Source organism: Sabethes cyaneus, chromosome 1 (assembly GCF_943734655.1).
Source record: "Sabethes cyaneus chromosome 1, idSabCyanKW18_F2, whole genome shotgun sequence".
In the NCBI taxonomy this organism is placed as follows: Eukaryota; Metazoa; Arthropoda; class Insecta; order Diptera; family Culicidae; genus Sabethes; species Sabethes cyaneus.
Window position 1 is genome coordinate 103,992,202 of NC_071353.1, and position 19,423 is coordinate 104,011,624.

Below are 19,423 nucleotides of genomic sequence, written 5' to 3' on the forward strand. Positions count from 1 at the left end.
GTCGATTGGTATCATCGGCTCTATCATTTTGTCGAAATTTGTCGCGATCTTGTATGCACGGTCTGGTGTTGCAAGCCATACCAACATATCCGCGAAAAGCGCCGCTTCCAGAAGCACGACTCAGTCCCTGCATTCGTTCGTTTAGTTTCATTGGCCTGGATTATTTCGGACCTATAATGGCCAAAGTCGGACGGTCGCAGGCCAAACGGTGGGTAGCACTATTTACGTGCTTAAGCATCCGCGCAGTGCACTTAGAGGTTGTGCACTCCCTATCTACAGAGGCGTGTAAGATGGCCAGTCAACGATCATACCATGTTGAAAACACCGGTTCTCGTCCGATCACCGAAGTTAAGCAACATCGGGCGCGATTAGTACTTAGATGGGTGACCGCTTGAGAACGTCGCGTGTCGTTGGCCTTTTTTCCTATTCCTCCTGTTTTCCTTCCCGTCCTCATCAGGCAAATGAAATCACGGGCAAGATGGGCAAGGCACAAATCTTCCACATGATTGTGAGGAACGTGCTGCTCGAGCCAAAGATGCTGATACCTGATAAGATGGCCATTAGGTGGTTTGCAATACGGTAGGGTTCACCAGTTGAGATAAGGAGCGACAACGGCAGTAATTTCCTGGGTTCCATTCGCGAATCGCAGCAGTAGATTCTTCTAATGAATTACCAGCTACTATCTTCTAATGAATACGTTCACTAGTGCCACTACCAGTTGGATTTTTAACCCGCGTCTGCCCCCCACATGGGTGGGTCGTGGGAGCGGCTTGTTAGATCCACTAAGTTTGCGTTCTCCGCTCTGACAACAACCAAAAATCCGGATGACGAAACCCTTCTCACACTGATGATCAGAATCGTAAATTCGAGACCGTTAGCGTTTGTTCCATTGGAGTCTGAATCCCAGCTAGCTCTAACAGTATGTTACTTCCGAGGCCGGAGGGGCCTCGGTTAAGTTCACCCCAGGTTCCTGGTCGAACCACTGGGAACCGTGTAGGGGCTGGGCTCTCAAGACCTCTTTTCTCACTGGCTAGCTCAACCTTGAGAACGCGAAGGCTTTCAGGGTCAGCTCCGGGTCTACTTTCGGGATCAAGAGATCAAAACCCTAAATTAAACTTTTACAATCTTTTATTAACCTAACTTTTTTTCCACTCTACTCACGATGCTGTGTTTGCTTTGGTTTGCTGCTACCGGTGCTGTTGGTCGGCCGACCGTTGCTGCTTGCGATGAATACCTCTGGTTATCGATCTGCTTACTGCGACTGCAGGTGCGAAGTTTGCCCTGCTCTATCGAACTGCTTAACCCCGGCCCGTCACCGCCTCCATATGAGCGCGTGTGACCTCAAAGGCGGAGGTGATCTACCGCGGATGCGGTGTTTCAGCTACGTATATACTCGGTTTGGACTATCTGCTTCACCCCGGCCCGTCACCGCCTCCCCTGGAGCGCTTGTGACATCAGAAGCGGGGGTTCGAACGCGGGTGCGTTTTTCCGGAGGATTTTGTCAATCACTCGTTGATCTACCGTCTGGGGTCTGGTAAACCGGGTCGGCGTATTCAGGCCGAATAATATTAATGGGTCCTAGCACGTGGACAGAATAAACTGGTCAGTATCTATGCACTAAGGTTAGGGTTGATTTTTCCCCCGTAACCTGTAAACCTTCCGTACCTGACTATGCTAATCCACTTCATGTGCCACGGATCGTATACACAAATATCGTGCTATATAATAAGCACCACTTACTTTAATAAGTTAAAGATTTTAACTAATTTTTATTGAATAGCCGGAGCTAATTAATTTTTGTTCTGACTTAGTGAACCATCTAATCGAAAGTGGTGGTAGCTCCACTGTCGCTGGAGGGAGAAACTCCTCTTTCTATTTCCTGCCGTTTTTTAAGCCATTGAACTGACATTTTATTTCGTTTGGTGTTTGTAGAGTTGTGGATTATGTTTTGTATCGTTGCATCATGAGTGTTTTTTAATTAGTCCCTCGATTTCATTTACTCGGAAATAATTTTACTTTTTAACTATTTTTCCCTAATTTATTTATTTATTTTTAATTTCGATTTTAATTTAATTTTTATATTTATAATAATGCATCATTTACTTCAAAACGCTCACCCAACCTAAACCTATGAATTATTTATATGCAAAATTCATCACGAACTCTAGTCTGCTTCACGATACATTCAATTTATTTCGATCTACCTGGGTGTTATAGGGTAAAGAGTGCGAAACGGTAACAAGTATTCCAGTTCCTGCTTCTGAGCTTACAAAGAGTCATCCAACATCGATTACTGTGCATCCTGAATCTCTAAGGAACAACTGGAGTTCACGAGTCTGGTCAATCAATTTTGGTGGCGATGGATTCGAGAATATCTATCGATAATCTCGATGCGCACCAAATGGTTTGAAGGGGCGAGGTATTCAAAGGTAGGAGATTTTATTCGCATCGTGAACGAATCTGTTCGTAACGGATGGCTGCGGGGACCAATCGTATCTGTCGTAGAAGGATGAGACCAGTGCGTTAGATAGGTTCCAGTGAAGACTTTGGGCGGAGTGCTACATCGACCAGTAATGAAGATGGATGCCGGACGACTGTGTAATGAAATCTGTTCTCTTCAAGAGCTTTACCCAAAGTCAAACCCCTTCGAAGAAGCTAAATTAGAGGCATTTCAGGGTGCCGGGATCTATGCCATTCACAGGAAGAGCGTGTTTCAGCATTAGGAGCTACTCGTCTAGGCATTTCCAAGAGATTGCATACGTTGGAAATGACTCTAAAGCAAAGAACTTGGGTTCCTTATGATTTGAAGGTAAGGAATGTTGAATCAATTTTTCGTTTGTGAAGAACTGCTCCAGCAGTCAAAAAGGGAGGAACTCTTTACATCGCATCTAAGCAGGTGATAAAAACTGAATTCATTATAGCAGCCCAAGGTAAAGAATGAAAGTTAACCTTGGAGTCTACCTGGTCATGTTTCTGCGTCCTTCATCGGATCGGCCTAATATTCACACTGCCAAGGTTATGCTGCGTATTTGACGGGACCGGGTTGTTGTTAAGAATAAGCTGTTGAAATTGTCACTGGGGAAAAATATCGGAAACGTACACTACGCCAAATGGCCACCATACGAGCAGAGATACGGAAAAGGAACTCATGACAACATTTGGCCTGTCGTTGCCAAACCCGGTAAAACCTACTTAGAACCACTAAATGAGGAAGTTCTGCCCTACGCGCCATACTCTCCAAATATTGTGCCTTTAGACAATTACTTGTTTCATTCGGTGACACAAGGTCTGGCTGATCAACAACTCCACTCATATAAAGACATCAATAAATGGCTTGTTTCTAGGCTCGAAAAACGAGTCCGGGAAATGATGCTGTAACGTTGTTCATCCGTCGGTGTGTTAGCCGCGATTCGTTACCATTTCGATTGTTCGAAATCTTTCTGTTTATTTCATGGGTAGAAAGCTGCAGAAAATCTGACCTTGCATACTTTAAGGGCATTTTGACTACTCTTTCCCTAATTTTAGCTCAATCCAACCTATTTAGGGGTAAACAAAACTAATTGCTGTCGCACCCATCCTTTTTTGTAGCCACTTTAGACCCTCGGCCCTAGTTCAGACTTCGAAAAAATCTTGTAAATTCATGTCTTTTGACATGTACATAAATGGAACATCGCAAATCATGTCATATTACGTGTTTTTTTTACAATATAAATAATCGTAGCGTGAGTTGCTTGCATGCAGGCTTATTTATTACACATTTGGCTTGATGTTAAAAGGTATCTTTAATCGTTGTAGGGTTTGTGTGTTTTATTTGATGGTATATCTTTCCAGTGATTTCTTTTTGGTTTGCAAAAAGCGTTTTAATTAAATAACGGTCATTCCACGTCAAGTGACCGAGAAAAAGTTCAAACGTGTAATCGACCTTCACGGATTTGAATCAAATTTTGCCAAATTGTTCGTTTTCGGTTAGAAAGTAAAAATCCAAAGTTTGGTGCCGATCGGACATTTCCTCGATTGATGGGAGCACCTCCATTTTTAAGGAAAATACCCGTTTTTGTCAAAACCACTTATTTTTTTGCTTACATCTCCGGAAATATTAGGTTTAGAAAGAAACTATTTCAACATTTTCAAAGGAAATTACCTAAGTAATCCGACAAAGATATTATTTTCGAGCATCAGTGCTGCCAAATATTTTCAAAAACAATTTGAAAACTAAATTTATATTTTTCTTTCAATGAAGATAATTTTATCTCAAAAATTCCAATTTCATCGTGTTTCGCAGATTTTTTTACATAAGAATCACTCATTACCTCGAGGTATTCTTTGCCGATCCCGGGATACAGCATTTTAAAGCAAGCAATCCCCCATTTTTAATGTAAAATTAAGAGCAAAATAACTTTTTCTTGAATCAGTGATTCTCTACGCAATGTAAAAATACCTTGGCATATCGGGAAAGCATTTATACAATATATATAACAAAGTTTATAAGTTAAGTTGAAAACAGGATTTAGCACCATGCATTTCGGTTTGTTGAATTTCACATAAGAAAAAAAAAGTGTCCACGTGGACCAACAGGGTCAGTGTCCACGGTTGTCCACGGAGGGGGACGGGGGGTTGAAAGTTGGTATTTTTATGTCCACGTGGTATCTGGATGGCCCCTTAAATCTATACCTATAAAAATGGATTTCTGTCTGTCTGTCTGTCTGTCCGTATGTTCCTTATAGAATCGAAAGCTATTGAGCCGATCGGCGTGAAAATTTGCATATAGGGGTTTTTGGGGCCAGAAAAGGTTCTTATGATAGTTAGAGACCCCTCTCCCTCTTAAGAGGGAGGCTCCCATACAAATGAAACACAAATTTCTGCATAATTCGAGACCCAATCAGGCAAATGAAACAAAATTTGCCATGTGGGAGTTTTTGGAGACAAATTTTTTTTCTATGATGAATTGAGATACCTCCCAATCCAATTGCATCAATCCAATTTTCTAGGTATATGTAGCCTTCGTTTCAAAACGACCTACCTATACCTGACGCAATAAAAGTATTTCTAGAATTTGTTTTAAACTGATGTTGGTCTGTCTATCACGTACGATTATTTTATGTCACCAGGCGGCGATATTCTTTATCATGTTCATTCCAATAATTTTATCGGATTACAGTAAAGTCCCGTTATACGCGATTTGTTTTTACCTTTGTTTTCTCTAGTACTCAAAAGTGAGTTATAGCCATAATTCCAATTAAATGTTGTGCTTTAGATCAAAAGTAGTCATATACACAAGTATTCAAATATTCACAACTTTAGTTGTTAATTTTAGAAAATTTAAGTGCTAATGTACTTTGGGACATTAGGTAATAACGTAATTAAACGACATCCAACAATTTTAAAATGATCTACCACAAAGAATGAAGCGCACAAAAGAGTCATTTTTAGGCGATTTTATAGAAAACTTGTAACATTGATCTTGTACAAGAGCGACTCCCGTGCATACGATAGCGAAAATTTTCTAGTAGAAAAGTGGATTAAAATAGGCTCTAACTCAGTCGAATTTTTTTTTGCTCGAATGTCGCGTTCAATTTGCTAAATATTCCATATCCATCCTGCGTGGAATATAACTGTTAACAGCGAAAATATTTTCATTGCAAGCGCTTCCTACGGCAGCAGCAACGAGCGGTCAGCTGTTTCGGCAAACACTTATCATCTCGAGTTGCTTATCACGGTTCGGCCGGGCCGGGCGCCTGCGATGACGGGGCTCGAGCTAGTTGTGAAAATTGCACAGTATTTAGTTATGTAACACATCCAACCTATCATTGCTTTGCCCCAGCAGCAGTCAGAGTTAGGTGCCATGTGGATGGTGTGCACGTTTGTCATTCGAGCACTGTAATTCATTCGAATTTGTTCTGCTGACCTGTACAATGGGTGCTTTTTTTGGTGCAGTGAGGTTTAAAGCGAAAATATTTTACCCGTAATATTAACTTGCATACGTATTTTGGTAAATGAATAAACGTAAAATTTTAATAAGTCAACGAAATAAATTTGTTAGTCAATTTTGATATCATGTTGCTAAAATTAATTTTTTTTACCGAAATCAAAATAGTGTGCAGAGTTAATGTTACAAAAACATGCGAAAATTATATTCAGGATTTTAAATAGTCGGTACAGGTCGGATTGGTTTCGGCGACAACGATTCAAACCTATTTATTGATTTAGGAACGCCTGTTACATGTTTTCGTAGAACATTGTCAAATCCAAAACAAAATGTGTAAGAAACCTGTGAAATTGAGAAACTCAATATATTTTTCCGGTTACTGGTTTTGTTCGCTTTAGATCGTAAACGCGATGCCGAAACGAAGTTTAACACTCAGCAGCAGGACAGGGATGCTACAAAATCACGACCAGACTTCGGTATCACTCTTCAGCGGCACGATTCGATTGAAAACTCGTGGGCTTTTAAAGCTCAATGACTCGCTCTTCTTTTCGCTAGAGGCCTATACTCTCGGATTCTCGGGTCAAATCGTACTTCTTCGGAAGTTCGGCCGATTGAAACTCGAGCCAACTACGAACCACGAATGAAAAAGAAAAATGTTGCGTCGTTCGATGTTCTCTTCCTATAGCTCAACACAACCACCACCGATGGAATCGGTGCTCAGTGCTCACTCAGTTCGGCTTAGCGAGTACTCGAACCAATGATTTTCCGACATGATTTCTATCGCGCTCTCTGTTGATGCGCCAGCCGCGCGGTTGTATGCGTGAATGAGTGCAAAATAAGTCGAATGCGGGGAAAAAATATGTTTGGCGATGGTAAGCACAATTTTCGTTGTCAATTCTATACAGTATCAGTACTGGTGTGGAGTGTAACTGAATCTAAGGTAGAGGTGCTACATCATCGCGACATGTAACATAATAGTCACTCGTGATAGTAAATGTTGCATTTCCGGACACCGAGACCGAGATTTTTCAGATGTTTCGATCCTTAATGAATGTTTCAGGTGTTTTAATCCTTTTAGGCTTGCTTAATATGAGTCGCTTCAAATTATAGTGGTCTGTTGACCATTTTGACGTAGGACTACGTCTTATGGCAAGGTTTGGTTCCAAAAAATCTTTCGAAAAGTGGTCAGGTGAATGAAAATTTTTAGGTGAATTTTCAATATTTTTGCACCAATCGATCGGAACATCTTCTAAGAATTGACTCAAATGAAGAACGCTATTATTTCGTAAGTGTACACTATTGAAAAACTGAAAATAATGAAGCATTGTCCAACTAGAAATAACGGGCATCCTGATTGGTCGAAGAAAAGACCTCATCATGGTTTGTCGTTGTTTTTTGCAAAAAAGTGACAGAAACTCCTCGTCCCAATAGATTGAAGATTCTTTACGACACTCGAACCTATACCAATTAGATATCTGTGCTTGGGAAGTACCTCAGAGTGCAAAACCACCCCTCTTCTTCAACCGATGTTATCGTCAGCATTAAACCTTGTCCAATGTGATGTCCTGAAGGTAAACCATTTTCTTAAAGTATAAAACCACCCCTTTCCTTCAACCGCTTTTAACATTTAAGATTGAAATTAGTCCAAATTGATGTCCTGAAGGTGAAACGTCATCGAAAAGTGAGCGGTCTTCCTTTCCTTTTGCCAGATTGAATCCATGTAGGGTACGGGAGGGTATTCCCAGCACGCTATTAATTTCGGCATATATTACCTGTTTTGGTTACACTTTCCTAAATAAAAACTTTGCCGCTATATAACAATACTGAAACGAATGTAGCACTCATAGGCTTTAATGTGTTTTAACTATTTTCATAAAAATGTAAGTAATTTGCTAACCTTTATTCAATAAACATCAAAACCACTGTTTTTCCACTAGCACGTAACCAGGCTGAAAAAACCAGCAGCAATCGCTTACGCGTATCCGCTCTTGATGATGGTTTGAAAAACACACAATTATGATCAATTTTACTTATTCTAGAAACTAAACAGCTGTGAATAAGCTATCACAGTCACAGAACAATTCTGCTTCTTTTTATCACGGAAGAACACAAAAATTCCCCTCTGATATGAAAATATAAATTAATTTTCATTCACTAGCCATTAGCAGCATTTTGTTGACGTAGGACTACGTCTTCGTTTACTATACTGGGACTGGGTAGCACTTTGTGAAAACAAAAATGGAAGTGTAACGTTTGAATGAAAGATTTCAAATGCTAATAACTTCTAAACTACTGTACGAAACTGAACAATTTACATGTCGTTGGATAGATAAAATGACCAGCAATTTTATGCGGGACAAGAGACCAATTTTAAAGAGGGCGTAAGAGGGGGGGGGGGCTCCTATACAAATGAAAGACAAATTTCCTCAAAACTCGTGAACTAATCAAGCAAATGGAACCAAATTTGGCATGTGAAGGTTTCAGAAGGCAGGATTTTTTTCTATGGTGTACTGAGACCCTTTCCCTTTCTAAGAGGGGGGCTCTCATCCAAATGAAATACAAATTTCCTCATAACTCCAGAGCTAATCAAGTAAATGGAACCAAATTTGGCATGTGGTGGTTTCAGAAGGCAAGAATTTCTTCTATGATGAATTGAGACCCCTCCCCTCTTTAAGAGGGGGGCTCTCATACAAATAATATACAAATTTTTTCATAACTCGAGGAACTACATAACTAATCAAGCAAAAGGAACCAAATTTGGCGTGTGACGGTTTTTGAAGGTAAGATTTATTTCTATGTTGTACTGAGACCCCTTCTTCTTCTAAGAGGGGGGGCTCCCATACAAATGAAACAGAAACTTCCTCATAACTCGAGAACTAATCAAGCAAATGGAAGCAAATTTGGCATGTAGGGGTTATTGGAGGCATGATTTTATTTTATGATGGTTTGAGGATAAGCACTCTCATACAAATAAAACAAATTTTTGCGTGTGAGCCATATTTTCTGCTATGAAACAAGCGGTAAGCTGTGAAAGTAAACTAGTAAAATCTTCTCGTAGCAAAAGACAGTGAATCGATGCTCTAACTTACGTGCCTGTTCCCATTCATGTCAAAAGAGAAGGACATTCGAATGGCACGTCATTTTTGTGATGAACGTGCTTTGGATTTAATGGTATTTGTAATCAATGGCCCTTTTAAAGGCCACAAGCGAGTTAAAGTAAGATTAATGAAACATGTCAAACTATGCATAATCCTATTCAATAAAATAATCTGTGGGCTGGTCATTCATTACTATTTCATCCTTTATGATACACACAAGTGATTTTAAAAAAAATCTGTCTTATTGGTTGCGTGGCCTCGTACTTATGAACCCCCGTCCACGTATTTTCAAAGCGACCATTGCACTCAATAAAGAATTAAATTTGAATATTTCGCTCTTGTCTTTTAAAAAACGGTACTAACAGATTCTTATAAATATAAATATGCCAGAAATGCAGTTTACATTAGTCCTTGATCTAATGATCTGGTATAGTTCTACGTCAACCTTTAGGGCTGTATACCTTGTAGTTTTTTGCTCGATTAAAAAATTCTTTGTTTTTTTCGCCCCCCCCACCGGAAGGATAAAAACTTTTTGAAATATTTGCAATGGCCTAACTAGAATCTAATTTGTGGAATGACATCCTGCGGTAAGACGTAGTTCGCTTTAAACGAGTGCTTGGTTGTGCAAAAATTGGCAATTTACCCTAAATATTCGTACAATTTGGGAAACTTCCAATAATTCAATGTTGATTTTGATAATTACAAAAAATCTCATCCTCTTGAAAGGATGCTCCGAATTCCGCAACAACTGCTCGAAACGAACTTACTAAACTATCACTCGGCAGCATTCGTGGTTAAATCACAACTCACGAGATACGCTGCGAACTGCGCATGCGCAGGCGGCGCGGATACTACAAAAGTACAAACGAGTGTATGTTTTCTGCAGATAGATTGCCACTTCTCTAGTGCCCTTTCTTTCGTTCAAACGCTTCGGCTTGCTGGACAAACTTCGGCATCGAAACAGCGTATAGGTACGTTTCATTCAAAGGCAAAGGCCAATCTGGTGCTGCGTGCTGGTATAGAGAGGAACGCAAAATGTAAACAAGGCAACGACAAGTAGTGGTATTTTCAAAACATGTGTTTTCTTTTCTGGTGTTGGTGCGTTCGGGCACGTTCACACGTTGCCAACCGGCTGGAAGCTTTTGTGCTGAGGAATATTGGGTGAATGCGCGTATGGATAAGCGCTCATCCGTGGATGGATGAGTGTACAACATGCGGTTTGTTTTCGTTTTCTTTAGACGAGTTAACTTTGTGAATTGTGTTTATTCTGCTAGGAATAGATTCAACACAACCACAACAAAAATGGTCAAGTATTGACTACAGTGAAGTCTCGGACCGGACTAAAAAATCATTCATATACAAGATTTTAAGCGCCGCTCACTCTCTTGCTCTGTTTTGCGCTAATTCTCTCATTCGTTGTCTACTCCTTTTTGTGTAGTAATTTCATTAAAACCCTGTAAGAATTTGTCGGACAGACGCAACCAAAATTCTCGCATGTGTCGGTCGGTGTCTGACCGACAACTGCCTGCTACTATAATCATCATCATCATGGTGGTGCTGTGCGGAATATACATTCTGAAATAAAGAATGAAAGAAGAGGATATACTTTGAAGTTGTACATCTACGACGGTTGGTTTTCAGCTTTCGGGACATTTTCGCTACAGACTTCTCACGCTTCGGACGTGTGCGTTGGTAGGTCGTTGCGCAGTCATATCAAACCAGCCAGAAAAAAAGCCGGCTACAACAACAAAACCTCCAAAGCCAACAAACAGCAGCAGAAGCAAGTGTGTGTTTGGCACCCCTCGAGAGTCTGTAGTGCGACGAATCAAAAAATTAGGATTGTTTTTAAGTCTGCTGAACTGCTCTGGGCCACGATCAGCTGGCTTGTGTGGACATTAGCGAAAACAATAGGAAGTTTCGAAGACAGCTAGCGAACGGTTTTTTTTTGTGTAAAAACTATTGGGTGCAGTTTTTTATTGTATTGGTGTATTGTGGGCGAAGTGCCAATAGGTGTTTTGTGAACAGTAGTGATTGTTTAGTCCTAGAAGAACTCTGAGCGAGATATCAGCTGTGTTGTAAGGGAAGGACGAAACCACTTGGTATCAATAAGTGAATGTTAAAGAGCCGACGAAGAAAAGAAGCAAATAGTATATTTTTCGTCAGATAGTGTAAAATTTTAAAAGTGAAAGTTATTCGAAAAAAACATCAATTTTAGAAGAGCTTGAATCGATTTGTCCTGGACAGAGCACTGTTTGGTGGCTGAGAAAGTGGACTCTGTGAAACACAATGGACCTGTTCTGTACCGAGGAGATAAGCAGTGCAGAGAACGAAACGGTTAGAGGACAGCAAAACGTAGACAGGCCGACTGCAGGACAATTATCTGCCCAGCATATGGAAGTGCGCCTGAATACGGCGGTGAAAGATCCTATATTTCTCGAAGACCGTTGTCTGGAAAATCTGCTGAAAACGGAAGTCCGCCACACTCAACGGCGGAATGACTTCCTGAAGGTGCAGAACGAAATCAGCAACAATGAGCGCCGAATCGTCGTCGAATGGATAACTGAGGTGAGTTTTACTCTTTATTTTTGGTTGTCTAAAAATTCGATTTTAGAATAAAACGCAAAATTAGCATTTCGGCACTTTACCGTTTTCGCGAGTTGTGCCGGCAGCGGACGAAACCGTTCTGATTTCTGACCGACAGCGGTTCGGCTCCCGAATACGTTCGCTGCACGAGCGAAAAACGAGTGAGATGGTTCGCTGGGCTGCTTTCGAGCCAGAATCGGTTCGATTTTTCTTTTTTGATTCTTTTGGTTCTCACTTCTCGCCCCTCCTGGGGAGGGTTGAAACTGGATTGGAGAGCTTTTTGGTCGTTATGTTGTAACGCAAAATCGGCCGGTGTGAGAGAGGAAACTTTCAAAAACGAGAGATCTTTTTTTTTATTGCGCATAAAATGGCGGTTTGCAGGTTTATATATTGTGATTTTCTTCGCAGTACGATTGGAATGTGGAATGTAATTAGATTTCGAATTGGATTGGATGTTAATTCGAAGGTAGAGTGGTGGAGTTTCTAAAGTCTGACCAATGAAACAGTTCAGTTTAGTTCAGTATGTATTTAGTCTGTGGATTCTCGCATTCGGAATAAATTTGTTAAATTAAATTCTTTACCAGAAACGAAAAGCGAATTCTGTGCTGATCTTTTAGGGCATTCCGCAAAAAGTTCGGAAGCAACATCGCCAAGATGGTCTTAAATGATTCTACCTGTAAATAGGTCGGATTTAGTTAAAGCTAGGTTGAAACTACTCAAAATGCCCTTAAAGTGTACAAACTCAGATTTTGAGTAGTTTTTCAACCAAAAAATTGGTAGTAGGAACGTCAAAGTGCGTTATTTGTCATAGAGAATAATTCAATTATCGGTAGCAAGAAGCCAAAATTGGTTTGGATTTTTTTACCCAAAGTTTGAGTTTGTACACTTTAAGGGCATTTCGAGTAGTTTCAACCTAGCTTTAACTAAATCCGACTTATTTTTAGGTAGAATCATTTAAGAGTATACACACACAGGTGCAGTTGAAGAACGTTCAGGATGTGGGACTACGTACATCTTAAGGGACGGTAAGGTGTCATTCCAGAAAATTAAAAAATTTGAGCGTCACGAAAAGTTAGCTTTTGGACGCTAATATCACAGCCATTAGCTAATTAATTTTAGACATTCGACTCTAACAAAGAAAATAACTGGAAAATTGTCTAATGTTCTGCCATGTCTTATTTTTGTCATTTTCTGACATTTGCTAGGATAACGGGGTGTTTTACTAGCACAGACATTAATTCAATCATTAGTTAGTGAAGCTGCAGACAAACGTGCGTTTGAAATAGAGTAAATTAGTTTTATCTTGCTTTTAAAAATTTTGTTGAAATCCATCTTTGAAATGATTTTTTGCACGATTTCTCAACTTCCCAAGCACGGACGACATAACTGACATGATCGGACAGGGCAAAGCAACAGTAGATACAGTGATAACCCGATTTTGTCACTCCCCGATTTTATCACTCCCCGATTTTGTCACCCCCGATTTTGTCACGTTTTTGACCCGATTTTGTCACCCTCGATTTTGTCACGTTTTTACCCGATTTTGTCACACTTTTGATTCATCAAAAGCATAGTTTGAAAATCATTTTGAAACATGTCAAATGTGTTAAAACAATGCGAAAAGAACTGTGTTGATTATCGTGGAGTTTTCACAAAAGTTGTTTCTTATCTCCACAACTATAATAGCTAGAAGGTCACTTGCTTGGGCAAAGTTCTTTATAATAATCTTCTCAAAAATGTTGTAGAACATTGTTTTGCTCTATCGCTTACTGCTTGAAAAATAAATTTTCTATCTTACTTTTAAGGGGGTTAATCAAAGAATCGTTCATACCATAAGAAAGAGCTTTTTACGCTATGAAATTTCTATGAACATAGTTAACCAGTATAATCAACCATTTCGGCGCAATTAAAAAACGCGTGTTTTCATACCTGTGGGACTGCTGTGAACAGGTGACAAATGTCCACAGAGAGGTAGATGTAAGTCCGAAATGTCCTAAAAGTGATCAGAATGAAGTATATGTAGTTCGTTCTAAGTTATCTGCAAAAAAAATAATAATTGGGTATTTTAGCGGTATATAAATTTTCACATAATATGGTAACATATGATGTCACTGTATCGTCACATGAAGACTTTTTCAAATTTGACGAGTAAAAGTAATAAAAAAACCATTTTTTAAATTTCAACAAATTTTTTGGGATAAGACGATAGCTTAAAAGTAAACCACTTTTCTTCTCAGCTCACCTCAGACAACACAGTGAATAGATAAACTATGGTCATCGGACGATACAGGTACGGATATGGGAGCTGTCAAAAGCTCGGTCAAAATGAAGAGCTCTATCAGAAAGATAGAAGAGAGGGAGAGAACTTCTGACATCATTTCAATCAATCAGCTTGGTTGATATCTGTCAAACAGCAAATCATTCTATTTTTGATTTTTATTAATTTTTTCATTAAATATTGACTTAATTGAAATAAAAAAAGAGCCTTTAGATTCAGGAAACGACTGGCTATCAAATGAGGTGAAGAAACTCACCTTTTTGGGGAAATTAAAATACCCAATTGAAAAAATACCCGTTTTTGTCACTGTCCCGTTTTTGTCACCCCTAAATTCATCATGGGGGTGACAAAATCGGGTCATTACTGAAGTTGGAATGCCGTTTGTTCTTAACGTAGCACTACATTTTACAGAAAAGTAGCGAGAGTAGGGTGTCATTCCAAAAAATCGAAAAATGTAAGCGTCACGTAAGCGAAAAATTGATGGGTTTTGAGCGCTAATAACTCGCTCATTTCTCAACCAATTCGAAAGATATTTATATCAGTTGATCAGAAATCTTTCTACTGATTGAACTGTATAGTGAAAACATTTTTTAATATTCACTATTGATAAATGTATCAACGCCAAGCGTAGTCAAAATTGACGAATAAACAATTACGTACCAGTACACACAGTCTGGGACGATCATATATATCTGCGATTTCATCTGTTTACATTTCCGAACAACCGTGTTCAGGTGTTCAGGTCTTCCCGTCCCAACAGGTCACGAACTATATTTTTCTGAACCGAAAACGAAAATACAAGTGTAACGTTTGAATGAAAGATTTCAAATGCTTATTACTACTAGACTACTGATCAAAACTTAACAATTTACATGTCGTTGGATAGATAAAATAAACAGCAATTTTCTGGGAGTCCCCTCCCCCACTTTAGGAGGGGGGCTCCCATACAAATAATATACAAATTTCCTCATAACTTGAGAACTAATCATGCAAAAGAAACCAAATTTGGCATGTGGTGGTTTTTGGAGGCATGAATTTGTTTTATAATGGTTTGAGACCCCTCAATCCTGTGGATAAGAACTCTCATACAAATAAAACAGAAATTTTTGCGTATCTGCCATATTTTTTGTTATGTAACAAGCTGTAAGCTGTGAAAGTAAACTAGTGAAACCTTCTCGGAGCAAGAGACAGTGATTCTACGCCGCTAACTTACGTGCCTATTGCTATTCATGTCAAAAGAGAAGGACATTCGAATGGCACGTCACATTTGCGATGAACGTGCTTTGGCTTTAATGTTATTTGTAACCAATGATCCTTTTAAAGGCCACAAGCGAGTTAAAGTAAGATGATTGAAACATGTCAAGCTACGCATAATCATATTAAATACAATAACCTGTGGGTTGGTCATTCATTACTATTTCACCCTTAATGATGCACACAAGTAATTTTCAAAAGAAATCTCTATGTCTCAATGGTTGAAGGCGTTGTACTTATGACCCCCCCCCCCCTCCTGCACGTTTTTTCAAAGCCACCAATGCTTTTAATGAAGAATTGAATCTGAATATTTTGTTCTTCTCTTTTCAACATTCACTTAAACAATGGCCCTCACAGATTCTTATAAACATTCATATGCCAGAAAAGCAGTTTACGTAATCTGATATAGTCCTACGTCACCCTTTCGTATAATCCTTAGGGATGTATACCTTGTAGTTTTTCGGTGAAATATAGAACAATATTATGTTTGCCGCAGACGTTTCGACCTACTATTCTTCGGTCATTGACTACGTATTAACACTTATATTCTCTACCTCGTCATCTATCTAACTAAGATTTAACCTAGCTCATACCGCTCGTACCAGCACAAAATGGCTGTTTTCTATTATATGATGCATATGATGCTATTATAGGATGGAAACAATACTGTCAAATGAGCTAAGGAAACAAAAATAAATGGAATATATATTAGAAACTGAAAAACTGAACGGATATCAAGATAGGACTATCCAAGCCATTAAGTCCAAGAAAAGAAGGGAAGAATACAAACAATCACTAACAACAGTAAAAGCAACAACACGAGAACTAAGGAGAGTGGCAGTAGAATACGACGGAAATTTGGAATTGACCTCGTCTCACTAGCCGAAACATCCAGCTCGAAAGTAAGTTGGGCTCAACTAAAGACCCGATTGGGGAACATAGAAAATCAGGGATTTAAGAAGTCAGTTGCACACATTGCGAAAAGGTTTACATCGGTTTCCAGAAATTTGGAAACACTTTCAAAAGAACACTTGGCAAAGGTAGCGAAAGCATCCAGGGATACCGAGAAGGATCTGTCACACCATTTTAGATCACAACGGGCGACGCATATCATCAATGACAATCGTTCGCTAACCATCAACGACACAAAAGTAATAAACAACTGTTTTGCGTGGAAGATGAATGTGGCGGAAAGTTTGGAGATTTACAAGAGATGCTCCTCCACTTTACTAAACACAGACCCTGGAGACGGTTAAACGGCTACATATTTAAGGTTGCCAGATGTACATATTAAAACCTAACCCCGTTAGTTTGCACGAGGAAATGTTCAAATTAGCGGGGGTTCACGGTACTCTTATTATTATATATTCGTGTGGTAAGCGCTACAGCTTTTTATGTAATTCCAGACGAGCTCGGTGCGATTTCCCGTGTTGAAAATTGACTGAGTCACATCTTTTTCGACTTGGCAAACTGGCTCGAAGCGACGGAAAATTAGCAAGTCTATAAAAACAGGTTTACTTCCGAACAACCGCTTTAGAGTACTGTCGTGAGCAAGCTGTAAGTTTCCTAGAATTGTTATCTTGTACTTGATAGCTGCTGAAACCTTACTTATTCACGTTTTCCCATAGACCATTAATATTATGCAAACTGAGCCAAAACAAAACAATATCCTTGTTGATTGGATAGATCTGGGCTTTGAGCTTCAACAAAAATAACACTTTGGCATCGTTCAAAAGTTCAATAACTGTCGTACCAGTCCTCCGTTACGGTTCCCGTAACCTCTACGACTTTCGTTAGAAAAAAGTCAATAGAAAATCTTTGAAATATTAATAAGTACATCAACCCATTCCGCCGCGCGCGGCATGCTGTAGGTTTTGTTTTATTTTCCGCAGAAATTCATGACCCGCAAAGACCACCAACCGGCGGCGGCGAGTCCGTTGAGCTCAACCGGTCAGGGATAAAACCCCTCTCATCATCGTGGAGAATGAATGCATTGCAGTAATAAAGAAGACTCAATAGACAGAGGTTGTTCGCCGATGCGTCCCAACATCATCGGACCGATCGCGTAGGTAAGGACCCCAAAACAAAAAAGCGTAACTGAAAATCGAAAGCTCTAATGGTGCGATTCGGTTTCGGTTACCTACCTAACTGTCGGCATTCGGTTTCGTTAACCTTTTCCACGGTTGTTCCTGGAAAAAAGGAACTCTAATGTTCTGTTTCACGGATTATTACCTTCGATAGCCCGCTTTGATTGATTGGTTCAGATTCGGGACGGTCCTTGCCTAGGATGAAATCATTCGTTAGGGTTATCGATAAAAACGCTGATATTTTGTTTTTGTTCACCACTAAGACCGCTAGGTAAGTCACATCGATCGTCACGCAGTGGTGAATTCGTTCCTTCTACGGTTCGGCGATGGACTAAAAAGTATGTATTACCTTAATCAACCCGATTCCGACGTACAATCAAACGTAAAGCGCAAATGAACGAGAACGAACTAATCTTCCGTCTCAGTGGCATCGCACATTCTTGATTTATATGCGGGGGATTTCTTTTCGCAAGTTGCATAGACCTATTAATATCGTCTGCTACGTCGTGTAGGTTTGCCGACGCAACAAGCAACGGATATTGTCTGTGCCACTGTGCTGTCAGAACAGCTGTTTTATTGAGCAACAGTGCTGCGAATGTTCTTTTTTGTCTTTAAAAATATTCTACATTAACTATAGGTGAAAAAAATCAGTTTAGACTCGACCTTGGATGAGAAACAGTGTAAAATTTCTGGCATCACTGACAGTCGGCCAAAATATCTTCCCACGGTCGATCATTCGCACTATGGTGAACGAACAAGGCATGCGGCATTAGCTGTCGCCACAGTGGTGACTCGACAGTAACTTCTCCGAAATTGGCACTGCACTCCCTTGATTGATTATTGTTCTCAAACTGGTCGCGAGAGATTTGTGACAGTTTTGCGACGGGAATTCTTCTGTCATGGCGTGACGTGTGACGTGTGCGCTGTTGTTATGAGAGTGGTTGTAAAGTTGGCAGCTTTCGGTGCTAAAAATCTTCGCATTACCCTCGACAGGAAAACATTCAGATTGTGGAAATCATATAACAGAGACTGCCGAGACTGTTTTTTGCCGTATTTATTTTGATTAAATACATGTAAAATTTAGTTCAGATCCCACTTGAATGTATTATAGCAGGTATGACTAAATGGTTAGCAATGAGTCAAGTTACTGAGAAAAAGCCGAGATGAACTATGTAAATTTCTTGAATCATGAGCATACAGTGAATTTGTAGCTTGTGTTATCCGGGATGAACCAGGTCAATTAAAAAACATCAATTAACAAATTCCAACCTGTGTTGGCATCCTAGTCATAATGTCAGAGCAGTTTATAGTGAATCACTTTTTTTGTGCTGATCAGTTGAGGCTCACATGTGTTGTTTTATTCAAACGGTCATGATACAGTAAGTTTGCAGCTGAATTATTTTATTTACATCATTTAAGTGTAAAGTAAAATTGTCTTATGCAAACTTTAATCACAGACAAACAGACGAGACACTTAATGCCATTATCTATGCAAAAACCACCACCATTTGTTCAAGAAAGCTTATTTCGCAACATGGCCACACCGCAGCGCTCAAGTGCTGCCTCGAATATTGAGTATTAAACCGAACAAATGTGATAAAAGCAACGCTTCGATCTACTGTGGGGTGACCTCTCTGTGAGCTGGATCTAAACTTTTTAAGGCAATTACAAACAAAGCACTTTTTTGGGCTGTGGAAAATCATACGTTTCACCAGAGAAACAAGGGTTTCAGGTGCTCCACAAGGCAGTAATTTTGGCTGCTACTGTTTACCAAATTTTTTTTAATGACATCTGTCATGTGTTACTGAAAAGTTGCAATAAACTTTTACATGTCGACGAACATTAGGGACTATTAGGGATACACGACGCAACAAGATCTACGAGAGCACTTTAAAGGCGGTGTTGGTTGCCACCGGTAGCGTAATATCGCAATAATTACAGCAATCAAGCTCGCCCTTTTTATAGATGGGACTAGCAATTTCTTCCATCCACTGGTTCGGTAGTCTTCCATCCTCTCTCTCAAATTCTAAAAAATCATCCAATAAAGTACCGTCTTTAGTGGCTCTTTGCCATGTTTACAGAGTTCTGCCAGGAATCGGTCCTTTCCGGCAGCTCTATTAATCTTCAGCTATCCGATTTCTGGTTGCTGCTATCGTTGATGAACACTCCCAGGTTAAGTTCCGCTCTACCTTCTTCT

General features: G+C 39.7%; 1 protein-coding gene and 1 non-coding gene across 2 annotated transcripts in view; both read left to right on the forward strand.

Moving 5' to 3' along the window:
* The first annotated feature begins 297 nt into the window (after positions 1-297).
* Positions 298-416, forward strand: LOC128733215 (5S ribosomal RNA). The gene has a single exon (XR_008411891.1). It is a non-coding gene; the product is annotated as a 5S ribosomal RNA (ribosomal RNA).
* A 10,324-nt stretch (positions 417-10,740) lies between these two features.
* LOC128733066 (G1/S-specific cyclin-D2) overlaps positions 10,741-19,423 on the forward strand; it is a 142,513-nt gene continuing 133,830 nt past the window's right edge. The window contains exon 1 of the mRNA XM_053826650.1: positions 10,741-11,589. Within this exon, the coding sequence (XP_053682625.1) occupies positions 11,311-11,589 (279 nt within the window). The 5' untranslated portion in view covers positions 10,741-11,310. The remainder of the gene's footprint in view (positions 11,590-19,423) is intronic.